At 44.7% G+C, this 12168-nt stretch overlaps 1 protein-coding gene across 8 annotated transcripts in view; it reads left to right on the forward strand.

The window, feature by feature from the left end:
• The window catches only part of MYO5B (myosin VB), a 269223-nt gene that overhangs the window by 81053 nt on the left and 176002 nt on the right, over positions 1-12168 (forward strand). For all 8 annotated transcript variants that reach the window (XM_060280366.2, XM_088653127.1, XM_088653128.1 and 5 more), the window contains exon 2: positions 2143-2253. In XM_060280366.2, the coding sequence (XP_060136349.2) occupies positions 2143-2253 (111 nt within the window). The remainder of the gene's footprint in view (positions 1-2142; positions 2254-12168) is intronic.

Here is a 12168-nt window from a genome sequence, read left to right on the forward strand (position 1 = left end):
ATAAATTGGAAGGGACCCCAAGGGTTATCCCCTTGCAATGCAGTTATCTCATAAAGAAGTGCTTTCTTTTGTCTCTTCCGAGGTTCATCTTCATTGTAGGTCCCCAACTTCTGATGTGTTGGCAAAGTGAGAAAAATCTTTTCCTATGGACTTTCTCCATACGTTGCGTAATTTTACACACTTCTATTGTGTCTCCTCTTGCTCCTCTTTTAAGAAGAGTTTGGATTTGATATCCTGCTTTATCACTACCCTAAGGAGTCTCAAAGCGGCCTTTCCCCTCCTCCCCCACAACAAGCACTCTGTGAGGTGAGTGAGGCTGAGAGACTTCAGAGAAGTGTGACTAGTAGCCCAAGGTCACCCAGCAGCTGCATGTGGAGGAGCAGGGAAGCGAACCCGGTTCACCAGATTACAAGTCTACCACTCTTAACCACTACACCACACTGGCTCTTTTAGCTTGGCATGCATCAAAATGGGTCACACTGGTATAGTTCCTAGACAGAGGGAGAAACAGCTCTGGGTGTTTTTCCAGATCTTCATTGTTCAGCTTAAGGCCATCATCAGTCACCCAGTATTACAACAACACCCACAATAAAATGAAAACAAATTAATAACATAATCTGTTTCATTCTCGAGTATCTATCCAATATCTTTTGCAGCAGCAATAGTGCTCGCTACAGACAAAACAGGGTTCTGACTATTTAGAATTTAAGTTGTGCTTTAACTGCAGAAATGACAAACCTCTTGCTAGCTGACACATTGTCCACCCACTTTCATTATTCTAAATCGGGGTGACTTAACCCTTCGGATGCTGCTGGCCTACAGAGCTCTTTTAATCAGGAGTTGCACCAGGACTCCTTGCGACATGACGCTGTTGGATGGGAGTTTCCCCGCAACAAGCTCTGCTCTCCTTGGAAGGAGGCTCATTTATCTGCCTAAGCAGAAAATGAAGCCTGTGAGGCCATAACTCTTCCGGACACATTCTGCACAGAGCACAGTTGTAGCTCTAATTGAATAAAAGTCCATTAGCAGAGTGTAAATGCGATCCGTTTGGGACTATATTTTGCTGTTCCTGTTTCTCCGTGATGATGCTGTTCAATAAACCTTCATTTTATGTACCCCCTACACAGTTGCCTGCAGAGGGTCTCTACATGGGGTCTTTACTTGTCTGAGTTTATGTACGTCTGTTTCCATTAACTTCCAAACCTAATAATACATGTCAGGTTGGGAAGAGCCTTAGATGAAGCATGAACTTCCTAGAGGATTAAACAAATCTATGGAGGATAAGGCTTCTGGTGGCTGCTTCCAAGGATGGAGATGCTCTACCTCCATGGTTGGAGGCTGTAAGCTTCTGAATACCACTTGCTGGAAACAATTGGAGGAGAGAGTGAGCTCTTGTGCTTGGGTCCTGATTTCAGGTTTCCCTTAAGGCACCTGGTTGGCCACTGGGAGAACAGAATGCTGGACACGATGAGCCATTGCCCCGATCCAGCAAGCTCTCCTTATGTTCTGTGGCAGGGGTGAAGACATTCTGGCCTGCTGGCCTGCTTTGCCGCACCAAGCCTCCCTCTTGGGCCTGCAGTCTGGTTTGGGATAAGCCATGCCCTAATCAGGTATGGGCAGGTGTGAGGCAGGTAAAGGTGCAACTGGTCCAAAAGGGGTTTACAGGCGCCACCTGTCAACTGGTTGGCAGCACCCTGCAAAGCCCTGTGCACACTCGCCTGTCAAACTTGACCCATACCATAGGTGTCGGGGAGATGCGGTTCTGACCCACTGGTTGGATTCAGTACCCCACCCCTGTCCTAGAGTGTCGCAAAGACAACTCCTCGAGGAGGAGGAGGCGTAGCTCAGTGGTAGAAGATGTGCTTTGTATAAAAAGGTATTGTGTTCAATCCATGGCGTCTCCAGGAATGTCTTTGGGGCACACGGGGGAAGACATAGAATCTTGGAATCATTCTAGAGTGTGAAGGGACCCCAAGAGTCCTCTACTACCACCCCTGCTTTTATGTCTTGCTTTTGGGCCTTCTTTTTAGCCACTGTTAAAATCAGAATTCTGTACCAGATGAAGCTCTTATCTTACTGAGGAGGCCTCTCTACTTGAGCAATTTACCGTAACAATTTCCTCCCTTCTTTTCACCTTTGCAGTATACGAGAGTTTGGATTCCTGACCAGGAGGAAGTCTGGAAATCAGCAGAAATCATCAAAGATTACAAGGAGGGGGATAAAACTCTGCACTTGAAACTCGAAGATGAAACGGTATGTCCTCCTATTTATGTTTTTTTTGGGGGGGGGTTCACTGTTTTCTGCTGTTTCTTGTGTTTCGTTGTTTTCAAGAAATGCTGAGGAAATGTTTTGAAGTCCAAACAGCCAGCACTGACCTTTCAGATATTCCTCTTCATGTTCGAAGAGATTTCTGGAGGGGGGGTGATTGACAAGTTACACCTTTTCTGTGCAGAAAGCTGTTCTGCGTGAGGTGGCCCTGAGCCTATAACTGTGTGTAGCAGTGAGGGGGGAAAACTCAGGCTTCTAGGCCTCCCCAGTTGACCCTCTAGGCCAGGGGTCAGCAAACATTTTCAGCAGGGGTCCACTGTCCCTCAGACCTTGCAGGGGGCCAGACTATATTTTGGGGGGAAATATGAATGAAATCCTGTGCCCCACAAATAACCCAGAGATGCATTTTAAATAAAAGGACACATTCTACTCATGTAAAAACACCAGGCAGGCCCCACAAATAACCCAGAGATGCATTTTAAATAAAAGCACACATTCTACTCATGTCAAAACGCCAGGCAGGCCCCACAAATAACCCAGAGATGCATTTTAAATAAAAGGACACATTCTACTCATGTAAAAACATGCTGATTCCCGGACTGTCTGCGGGCTGGATTTAGAAGGCGATTGGGCCACATCCGGCCCCCGGGCCTTAGTTTGAGGACCCCTGCTCTAGGCTGTTTTGGCCAAGCCATGCTCACCTGCTGTACACCTGATGTAGAAGAAGAGATGAAGAGTTTAGATTTGATATCCCACTTTATCACTACCCTAAGGAGTCTCAAAGTGGCTAACAATCTCCTTTCCCTTCCTCTTCTAAAACAAACACCCTGTGAGGTGAGCGAGGCTGAGAGACTTCAGAGAAGTGTGACTAGCTCAAGGTCACCCAGCAGCTGCATGTGGAGGAGCGGGGAATCGAACCCGTTTCACCAGATTACGAGTCCACTGCTCTTAACCACTACACCACGCTGGTTCTCATGTGATGTGTGATGTCAGGTGTGAGACAGATAAAGATGCAGCTGAGCCCAAAGGGGGTTTGCGGGCACCATCAATCAGTTGAAGGGTTGGCAGCACAAACAATAAGCTGAATAAGGTTTGCAAAGAGCCATGTCTTTGCCTACATTGTTGGATTTCAAACAGCGGCATTTGGAGCGGTGAAGAAGGAATTGATCTCCACAGTGGTGACTGAATGGTTTCTTTAGCTTTGGGATTGCCCTTGTCTTGAGTTGTGCACATCAAAGAAGTAATTTTTCCGTGCTCCCATGCAGAGAGCAAAGGAAGATTGCTCTCTCAATCTTTGCTTGCTTGGGTTCTGTTTGATTTCTTAGTTGGAACCAGATAGGTGCTGCTCCTTTTTAGTTCTCGGGTATCAAAGCATTTCCGAACATTGCGGTTTGGGTTTAAAGCATTTCACTTCGGCCAAAAGGGCCCTCAGACTGGCTCATGGTCCTTGCCTGCAGGCTTACTATTTAAAAGATGTACAAAAAAGGAAGAAGCGATGAGGACGGAAGAAGAAAGCAAGCAATCTCAGACGCTAGTTTTTAAAGCTAGTTTTGTAGCTGTTATAGTGACCAGCTATGATGGAAAGAGGTCAGAGGGGAAAGGAGCCAAGTGTAGCTGATCTCGCGGCAAATGAAACAGAGTGGTCCTGCTTCCCATACAGTGGAACCTCGGTTTATGAACACCTCGGTTTACGAATTTTCAGTTTACGAACACCGTGGACCCATCTGGAACGGATTAATTCACTTTCCATTACTTTCAATGGGAACAGGTAGGTAGCCGTGTTGGTCTGAGTCGAAGCAAAATAAAAAATTCCTTCAGTAGCACCTTAAAGACCAACTAAGTTTTTATTTTGGTATGAGCTTTTGTGTGCATGCACACTTCTTCAGATACACAGATACACTATGTATCTGTGTATCTGAAGAAGTGTGCATGCACACGAAAGCTCATACCAAAATAAAAACTTAGTTGGTCTTTAAGGTGCTACTGAAGGAATTTTTCAATGGGAAAGTTCGCTTCAGTTTATGAACGCTTCAGTTTATGAACAGACTTCCGGAACCAATTACACCCATGCTTCGGGTTAAGTACGCTTCAGGTTGAGTACTCCATAGACCCGTCTGGAATGGATTAATCCACTTTCCATTACTTTCAATGGGAAAGTTTGCTTCAGTTTATGAACACTTCAGTTTAAGTACTTCGCGGACCATCTGGAACAGATTAATCCACTTTCTATTACTTTCAATGGGAAAGTTTGCTTCAGTTTATGAACACTTCAGTTTAAGTACTTCGCGGACCATCTGGAACAGATTAATCCACTTTCTATTACTTTCAATGGGAAAGTTCGCTTCAGTTTATGAACGCTTCAGTTTATGAACAGACTTCCAGAACCAATTGTGTTCATAAACCGAGGTACCACTGTATTTCTCTACATGCTGCAACCTGATGGATTGCCAGGAGGCAGTTGAGGCAAGGGAGGCAGGAGCCTGATGGAAATGGTGTCTCAGTAGAACCAGTGGAGCAGGCCATAGCTCAGTTGGTTAGAGTGTGGTGCTGATAGTGCCAGGATTGCAGGTTTGAACCTGGTAAGGGACAGCTGCATTTTCCTGCATTGCAGGGGGTTGGACTAAATGATCCTCGGGGTCCCTTCCAACTTTATGATTCTATGACTCATTGCCGCCCATCTCTGATGGCAGCTGCTAGGAGAGAGTTATCAGTGGATTATCAATAGCGTTTCCCCGATAGTATAGTGAAGGCATAGGCAAATGTGGCCCTCCAGATGTTTTGGGACTACAGTTCCCACCATCCCTTACCACTGGTCCTAGGGATGATGGGAGTTGTAGTCCCAACACATCTGGAGGGCCGAGTTTGCCTATGCCTGGTATAGTGCCATAGATACTTCTCACTAACACCAATGGAGTCTGCTAATTCAGCACACTTCAGTTTGCATATCCATCAACTATTTGCATAACACGCCAAACACACTGCTTAGATTTCCGAAGCTGAAATATGGAAAAGCTGACATCCTCCTAGTAGGAAGACTTCAGGAGCTCTTAACCCCTGCGCCCTCCAAAAACACAGACACACAAACCCCAAACCCATTTGCTACCATAGCAGTAGAAATGGACTTGGTGCAATTGCTTCTGTTAACTAAGAACATTTCAGTGACAAGCCTAGACTTTATGATGATGATGATGATGATGATGAGTGCAATTTTGTCTTGAAGCACCAGCGGCTGGTAGTGTTACAATGCGTTTAACCCACTTGGCTGGCATAATGGCAATAGGAGTTTATTAAAAATTTCTTCACAAATAGCTTTTTAAATTGTTTAGCTGCAAGTGTGCTGCGTTACTTGCTAAACCAGTGAGCAGATGCAGTTTTTACAAACTGAACATGCTCCAAGGACATTGTGAATAATTCAAAAGGCCTGCTAGGGGGGGGGGGGGAAGCATCACTATTGCTTTGCATGTGATGCATTATCCAGTTATTAAAAGGGCAGGTGGAACCTGGGAATATCTGGATTTGCATAGAACTAAAATATCCACCTGATGAAGTTAAACAACAGATCAACAGAGCCAGACTGATACCTAGGGAGAACCTGCTGCAAGACAGACCCAAAAAAGAAAATAACAGAACACCACTAGTAATCACATACAGCTCCCAAGCTAAAACAGTACAACGCATCATCAGAGATCTACAGCCTCTCCTGGACAATGACAGCTCCCTTTCTCAAGCTCTGGGAGGAAGACCTTTCATTGCCTACAGACAGCCACCCAATCTTAAACAACTCCTCACCCACAATAATACAACCACCAGACTTAACATGGACACTGGTACCAGAGCCTGCAATAAACCCAGATGCCAACTTTGCTGCCACATACACCCGGACAACATCATTACTGGCCCCAACAACATCCAACATACCATCTCAGGACTATTTAATTGCTCATCCTCTAACATTGTGTATGCCATCAAATGCCAACGGTGCCCTTCAGCTCTCTATATTGGACAAACAGGCCAAACCCTACGCCAAAGGATAAATGGACATAAATCTGACATCAGGAACCATAAGACTGAAAAACCAGTAGGAGAACACTTCAATCTCCCAGGACATTCTATACAAGATCTCAAAGCAGCTGTTTTATTACAGAGAAATTTCAGGAACAGACTGGAAAGGGAAGTTGCTGAATTGGAAATCATTACCAAGCTTAAAACCATGGAAGCACCTGGGATGAATAGAGACATCGGATTCTTATCTCATTATGCATGATCAAGCTTTCTTTAGCACCTCAGCCCAGGACTAATTGCAGCCATCAGCAGCCATTAACACCCATCTACAGGTTTACCACTCCCATCAGCCCATCTCCCATTCCCACCCACCCCCACCACCCTCTGTATATATATAGGGTCTGACACTTCTGTTTCTAGTGTATCTGAAGAAGTGTGCATGCACACGAAAGCTCATACCAAAATATAAACTTAGTTGGTCTTTAAGGTGCTACTGAAGGAATTTTTTTATTTTGCTTCGACTCAGACCAACACGGCTACCTACCTGTAACTGGATTTGTATAGGGTTTACTCCTTAGCCCTTTCTCCCCCCCCCAAAAAAAAAACAGTGAAGGTTTAAGATAAGAGTTTTTCTTCTACATGGGCTACCTTTCCAGGTTGAAGAGCCCCATCACTTCCCTCTACAGCACACTCAGAAACCTTCTTCTTGACCACTGGACCCACTCTTGGTCTCGTCTGCTCAATCCACCAGAGCCTGTCTTCACATGCAGGGGAAGTCCCTAACTCACCATCAGTAACTGAGATCCATCAGTTACCCTTACTTGGTTTAACTGGCCAATTGAAGCCGTTTCTCCTGGTTTGGCCACTGTCACATTCTGAATGGAGCCACCGGTGAGAGCTGAGTGGGGACCTAAGGTGGACAAACTACCCCAGAAGGAGAACAACATGCCCCTTATCTGAGATACTTTGTTGTTGTTGTTGTTGTTTAGTCGTTTAGTCCTGTCCGACTCTTCGTGATCCCATGGACCATAGCACGCCAGGCACTCCTGTCTTGCACTGCCTCCCGCAGTTTGGTCAAACTCATGTTCGTAGCTTCGAGAACACTGTCCAACCATCTCGTCCTCTGTCGTCCCCTTCTCCTAGTGCCCTCAATCTTTCCCAACATCAGGGTCTTTTCCAGGGAGTCTTCTCTTCTCATGAGGTGGCCAAAGTATTGTAGCCTCAGCTTCACGATCTGTCCTTCTAGTGAGCACTCAGGGCTGACTTCCTTAAGAATGGATAGGTTTGTCTCTTCTTGCAGTCCATGGGACTCTCAAGAGTCTCCTCCAGCACCATAATTCAAAAGCATCAATTCTTCGGCGATCAGCCTTCTTTATGGTCCTGCTCTCTGAGATACTATCTTTCCCCTAACACTCCATACACCCTCAAGAATAACTAACGCTCTTATGCAATTAAGGAAACAGCTCAGACTGATACGGACACAGTAAGGGCACTATTGCATAGAAGACAAAAACCTGTAATAATGAATAGTTTAGGAGCTTTAAATTCTAGCTTTCTTTCTGTAGAAAACTGGTTTTCAGCCCTGCCCAAGCTGGGAAGCTTGAGGGGGCCACAGAAAACTGCTTTTGGTTCTGACCATGCCCACCTGTGGCTCCACCACAAAAAAAATTAAATTTCCCACCCCATGCTTTTTGGGAGCTGCTTTTCAGAGTTCAAAAGGGACAGGTTGGGCTTGCTGAGGCTTCTCAGATCCTGAATCCAGTTGCAGGAGGCGGCTGGCCATCCATCATGCAGTTGTTGTAGAGAGGATGTTGGGCTGCATTATCTGATCACCCAAGCGCTTCTTGCATCCTTGTCGCCCAAGCTGCCTGCTGTTTTGCTGTTCACCGGCACCAGGCAGAGCCGGAAAGTGCTCTCTTCAAGTAATGACTTTGGGAACTGTGTTTCTTTTCAAAGAATCGCACCCAACAGTCCCAGACGATCAAAGAGCCTTTGGTGCAGGCTCTGGCAAACAAACCTGTGATCTTTGCTGAAACAAGCTGGGTGGATGCTTCTGCTCAGGACCTGCTGGGTAAACCTCAGGTGGTGCTAATTGTGTCCCTTGTGGCTGGCTTGCTTCAGCCTCGCGCATCCATGGCAGGGGGGTGATGCTGGCATTGAGACTTCTGCAATTCCCAAAGGCTCTTCCTTTCAAATACAGATTTGGCTGAGTGGGAGAAGATGGCATGGGCTGGCTGCTGTTCTGAATGCAGACAAAGCCGAGCTAATATGGATGCTCGCACCATTAATTTCTGGGTTTGTCAATTTTTTTGAAAAAAAATTATAATTCAAAAATTAAATAAAAGAGGGAAAGTTGATGTATCTCCTTGTGCTTAGCATCCTTTTTATTTCTGTTGTCCTTCAAAGATTCTGCTTGCAAACTGGCATTGTTAAGCGTTTGCCTGTATTCATGATTTCTGCGCGGTTGCAGAGTATGTAATCTGAAATGGTTTTATTTGAAACTGTTGAATTAGTTGAATTTCAGCAGCAGAAGTCTTTTTCACTTTATCCACAAGGATTTCAAATGTTGTTGTTCCTTCTTTGATGATGGAAACTGGGGGGGATCACCATTGTCCAGTTTATACATCACAGTAAACCATATTTAATAGTTTACTGTGAGCACTCCTAATTCTTGGCTGTTTGGTTGATTTGGAGAGTTTCTTTTTCTTTTAAATGGAAGCCAAAGAAATTAGGAAAGGGACCAGAGGAACCCCCCCACCCCACAGGTCTCCCTGGACTTTTTGGGCTTGGGCAACAGAACAGAGGCACTATGCAGAGATACTAGAGCCAAAATTCGTAACAGGAATTGTGAGATTAAGGGTAAACAAGTGATGCTGACAAGGCTGTCAAATTATTATTTATGTTCCAACTAGATCTAATGAATTGTGGTGAACAGCTGTTGCTAAATCACTTGTGGAGTAAGGCCATGCTTGCAACAAGTGAAATTAGGATCTCTCCTTTTGAGATTGTATACTGTCAGGTCATTAAGATTTTGAGGATCAAAATTATTATTTAGAAAAGCTAGGAGACCCATTTAAATATTATGGGTAGGGATAGGGAGCCCTTTTCTGCACACAAGGGTCATCTACCGTGTTTCTCATATTATAAGACATGTCTTATATTTATTTTTTCCTCAAAAAAAAAACACTATGGCTTATTTTCAAGGGATGTCTTATTTTTTTCCTCCTCCTCCTGCCGCGGCCGGCATTGCTGCTGCGCCTATCATTATGTCTTATTTTCGGGGTATGGCTTATATTCCTTGAATGCTTAAAAATCCTGCTATGGCTTATTTTATGGGTATGTCTTAAAATATGAGAAACAGGGTAGTTCTAGTCCAACCCCCTGCAATGCAGGAATCTTTTCCCCAATGTGGGGCTTGAACCCATGACCCTGGGATTAAGAGTCTCATGCTCTACCGAGTCTCATGCTCTACCAACTGAGCTATCCCAACCCCCTGTATTAGACAGTGGTTTACCAGGCAAGGTAGAACGTTGCAGTAAGATTCTTCTTCCCCTCCACTGCTTGTAAGCGTATCTGAACATTGCCTCTCTCTGTTATATAAAATCATTGCTTTAAGACTAGTTGCATTCATCTTCTGCTTCGTGCTGTCAGAACTTGATGCGTCTTTCTCCCACGATGGGGCTTTGCAATTTAACTCCTCTTCTGGAATTGTCATCTGTCTTGGTGGCTTGCTGTCTTGCTACATGAAGGCGTAGGGTGCTCACGTTCTGCTAACAAGATGCTGATTCCCAGGCCTGCACGTAGCACCACGTATCTTCCAGTGTTAATGCGAGGCACAGATACCGCCAACCTCTGCGTTCTGCCATTATGGTTTTGTCAGGGGTCTGCAAAGTGTTGCTTTACAGCTAAACAGCAGCAGTTGATGGCACAAACATAATGCCGAACTGTGAATTACTCTAAAAATGGAAGTGGGGTGGTAATTTTACTAGTAATGCTGGGTAAAAAGGGCGAAAAAACCAGTCCTTATCCTTCACAAGAAAGATTTAGATATTTTGCAGATGGGTGCCACTGCCAAGACTTTTCCTTGTTGAAACTATTATTTTGCCATTGTTAGGTTAATAACTTTTATTTGCATTTTTACATACGATTCAAAAAGAATAAGCAAAGAACTGTTCTTTGGTTATCTCTTGCTAAAACTTCACATCTCATCTGCCTTACCTAACCCACTCTCCTCCCTCCTTTCCCCTAAGCTAAGGAATAGGGGAAGCCTTTTTAAAAATAAAAATAAAAATAAACATGCAAAGCAAACTCTCAGAAGAGATTTTATGAGTCATGCAGTTGTGGCATTTCCAACATATGGGTGGCCATATGGTAAAGAGTTTTTGGCTCTGTCTCAGATGAACAGCCGTACCTCCAAATTAGACTAAAGCAGCATGATATTTCCTCCTTTTATCTGTAAACACCTTTGTCACCTCCCCCAGGGTGCTATTTCCTTTTTACTTTTGAGAGGGTGGGGGGCAGCGGCAAGAGAAATGAGGCGGCATCTTTATTTAAACCAGGGTGTGTCATATCACATTCAATATCTACTTTATGCTTTGGATTAATTTTGCACGAGTCCCCTGAAAGCTTTGACAGTTAAGTTCCTCCGGCAAAAAGTAAAAAATGGAGGCCTCTTGTCAAATCAAGAGAACAGGAAGGGAACTCCCAGGATGCTCACTTCATCCAACAAGCTTTTTTTGGTTCAGGCACAGAGGGCTTAGCCGCACATAGCAGAGGGCAGACAGGGACATCACTAAAGCTTGTTTCCCTTCCCTTCCCATGTTGCTGACGAGTTTTCTGACACCAGTTGATGAAGCCTTCAGATCCAGAGGCAGTATACCTGTAACAAAGGGAAGGCTTGCATTCAATGTGCAGGATCTACTTAGGGGTTGTTTTTTTTTTACTAGAACAGTGGTTCCCAACAGGTGGTCCGGGGACCCCCAGGGGTCCGCGAGCTATGCCAGAGGGGTCCGCAAGATGCTATTAGAATAAAAAAAAAATTAAATATATTTCATATGATAACAGATTTTTTGTTTTGGCTGCTTCCTGCATGAGCAGAGTCTAGCGCAAAACTAGAATTAGATAGAGGCAGTAGTTCTGCTGTATGCTGTTAGGTGGCGCTTTACAAACACTACTGTTTTGCAAAGATGCAGCACGCGCATTCTACTAACGCTCACCTCCGCAAGATGCTTTGCGCACGTCAGCTTCATTTGTGCGCCATTGCGCAGGTACCCTGTCTTCTCCATTCCCCTCCCTCCTCCCTGGTGCACGCTGCCTCTTTGCCTCTAACGAAAATATAAAAAGACTCTTAATTTGGCTCTCACTTTTTAATTTTAGGATTAGGAATTAATGGGGGTCCTTGTCACAATAGCAGCTCGATGAGGGGTCCTCGAGAAAATTTTGTTGGGAACCCCTGTACTAGAATACAGGCACATTTTGTGTCTCACACAGGTCCAGTTGCGACCATGTGGAGATCTCTGGGTGCCAGGGTGGTGACTGGCCCCTCTACCTTTCGAAAGCTTATTTATTGCATTTATATCTCCAAGGAGTACATGGTTCACACACAACCTCAGTGAGGTAGGTTAAGAGGCTGTGACTGGCCGAAGGTCACACAGTAAGCTTCATGGCTGAGTGGGGATTTGAACCCTGATCTCCCCGGTCCTTGTCTGACACTTTAACCACTTGCAAAACAACATCAAAGCTTGCATCGTGTGAAATACATTTGACAAACACACAAGACGTAACCGGCTGTGCAATCACATAAACAATACTCTTCTACCGTATATATTCTTATCACAATATCAAATGTTTATCTTGCACATAAACAACACATAAAGTGCAATAATATAGACGGAAGTC

This window comes from Zootoca vivipara, chromosome 10 (genome assembly GCF_965207765.1).
Source record: "Zootoca vivipara chromosome 10, rZooViv2.hap1.1, whole genome shotgun sequence".
NCBI classification, from domain to species: domain Eukaryota; kingdom Metazoa; phylum Chordata; class Lepidosauria; order Squamata; family Lacertidae; genus Zootoca; species Zootoca vivipara.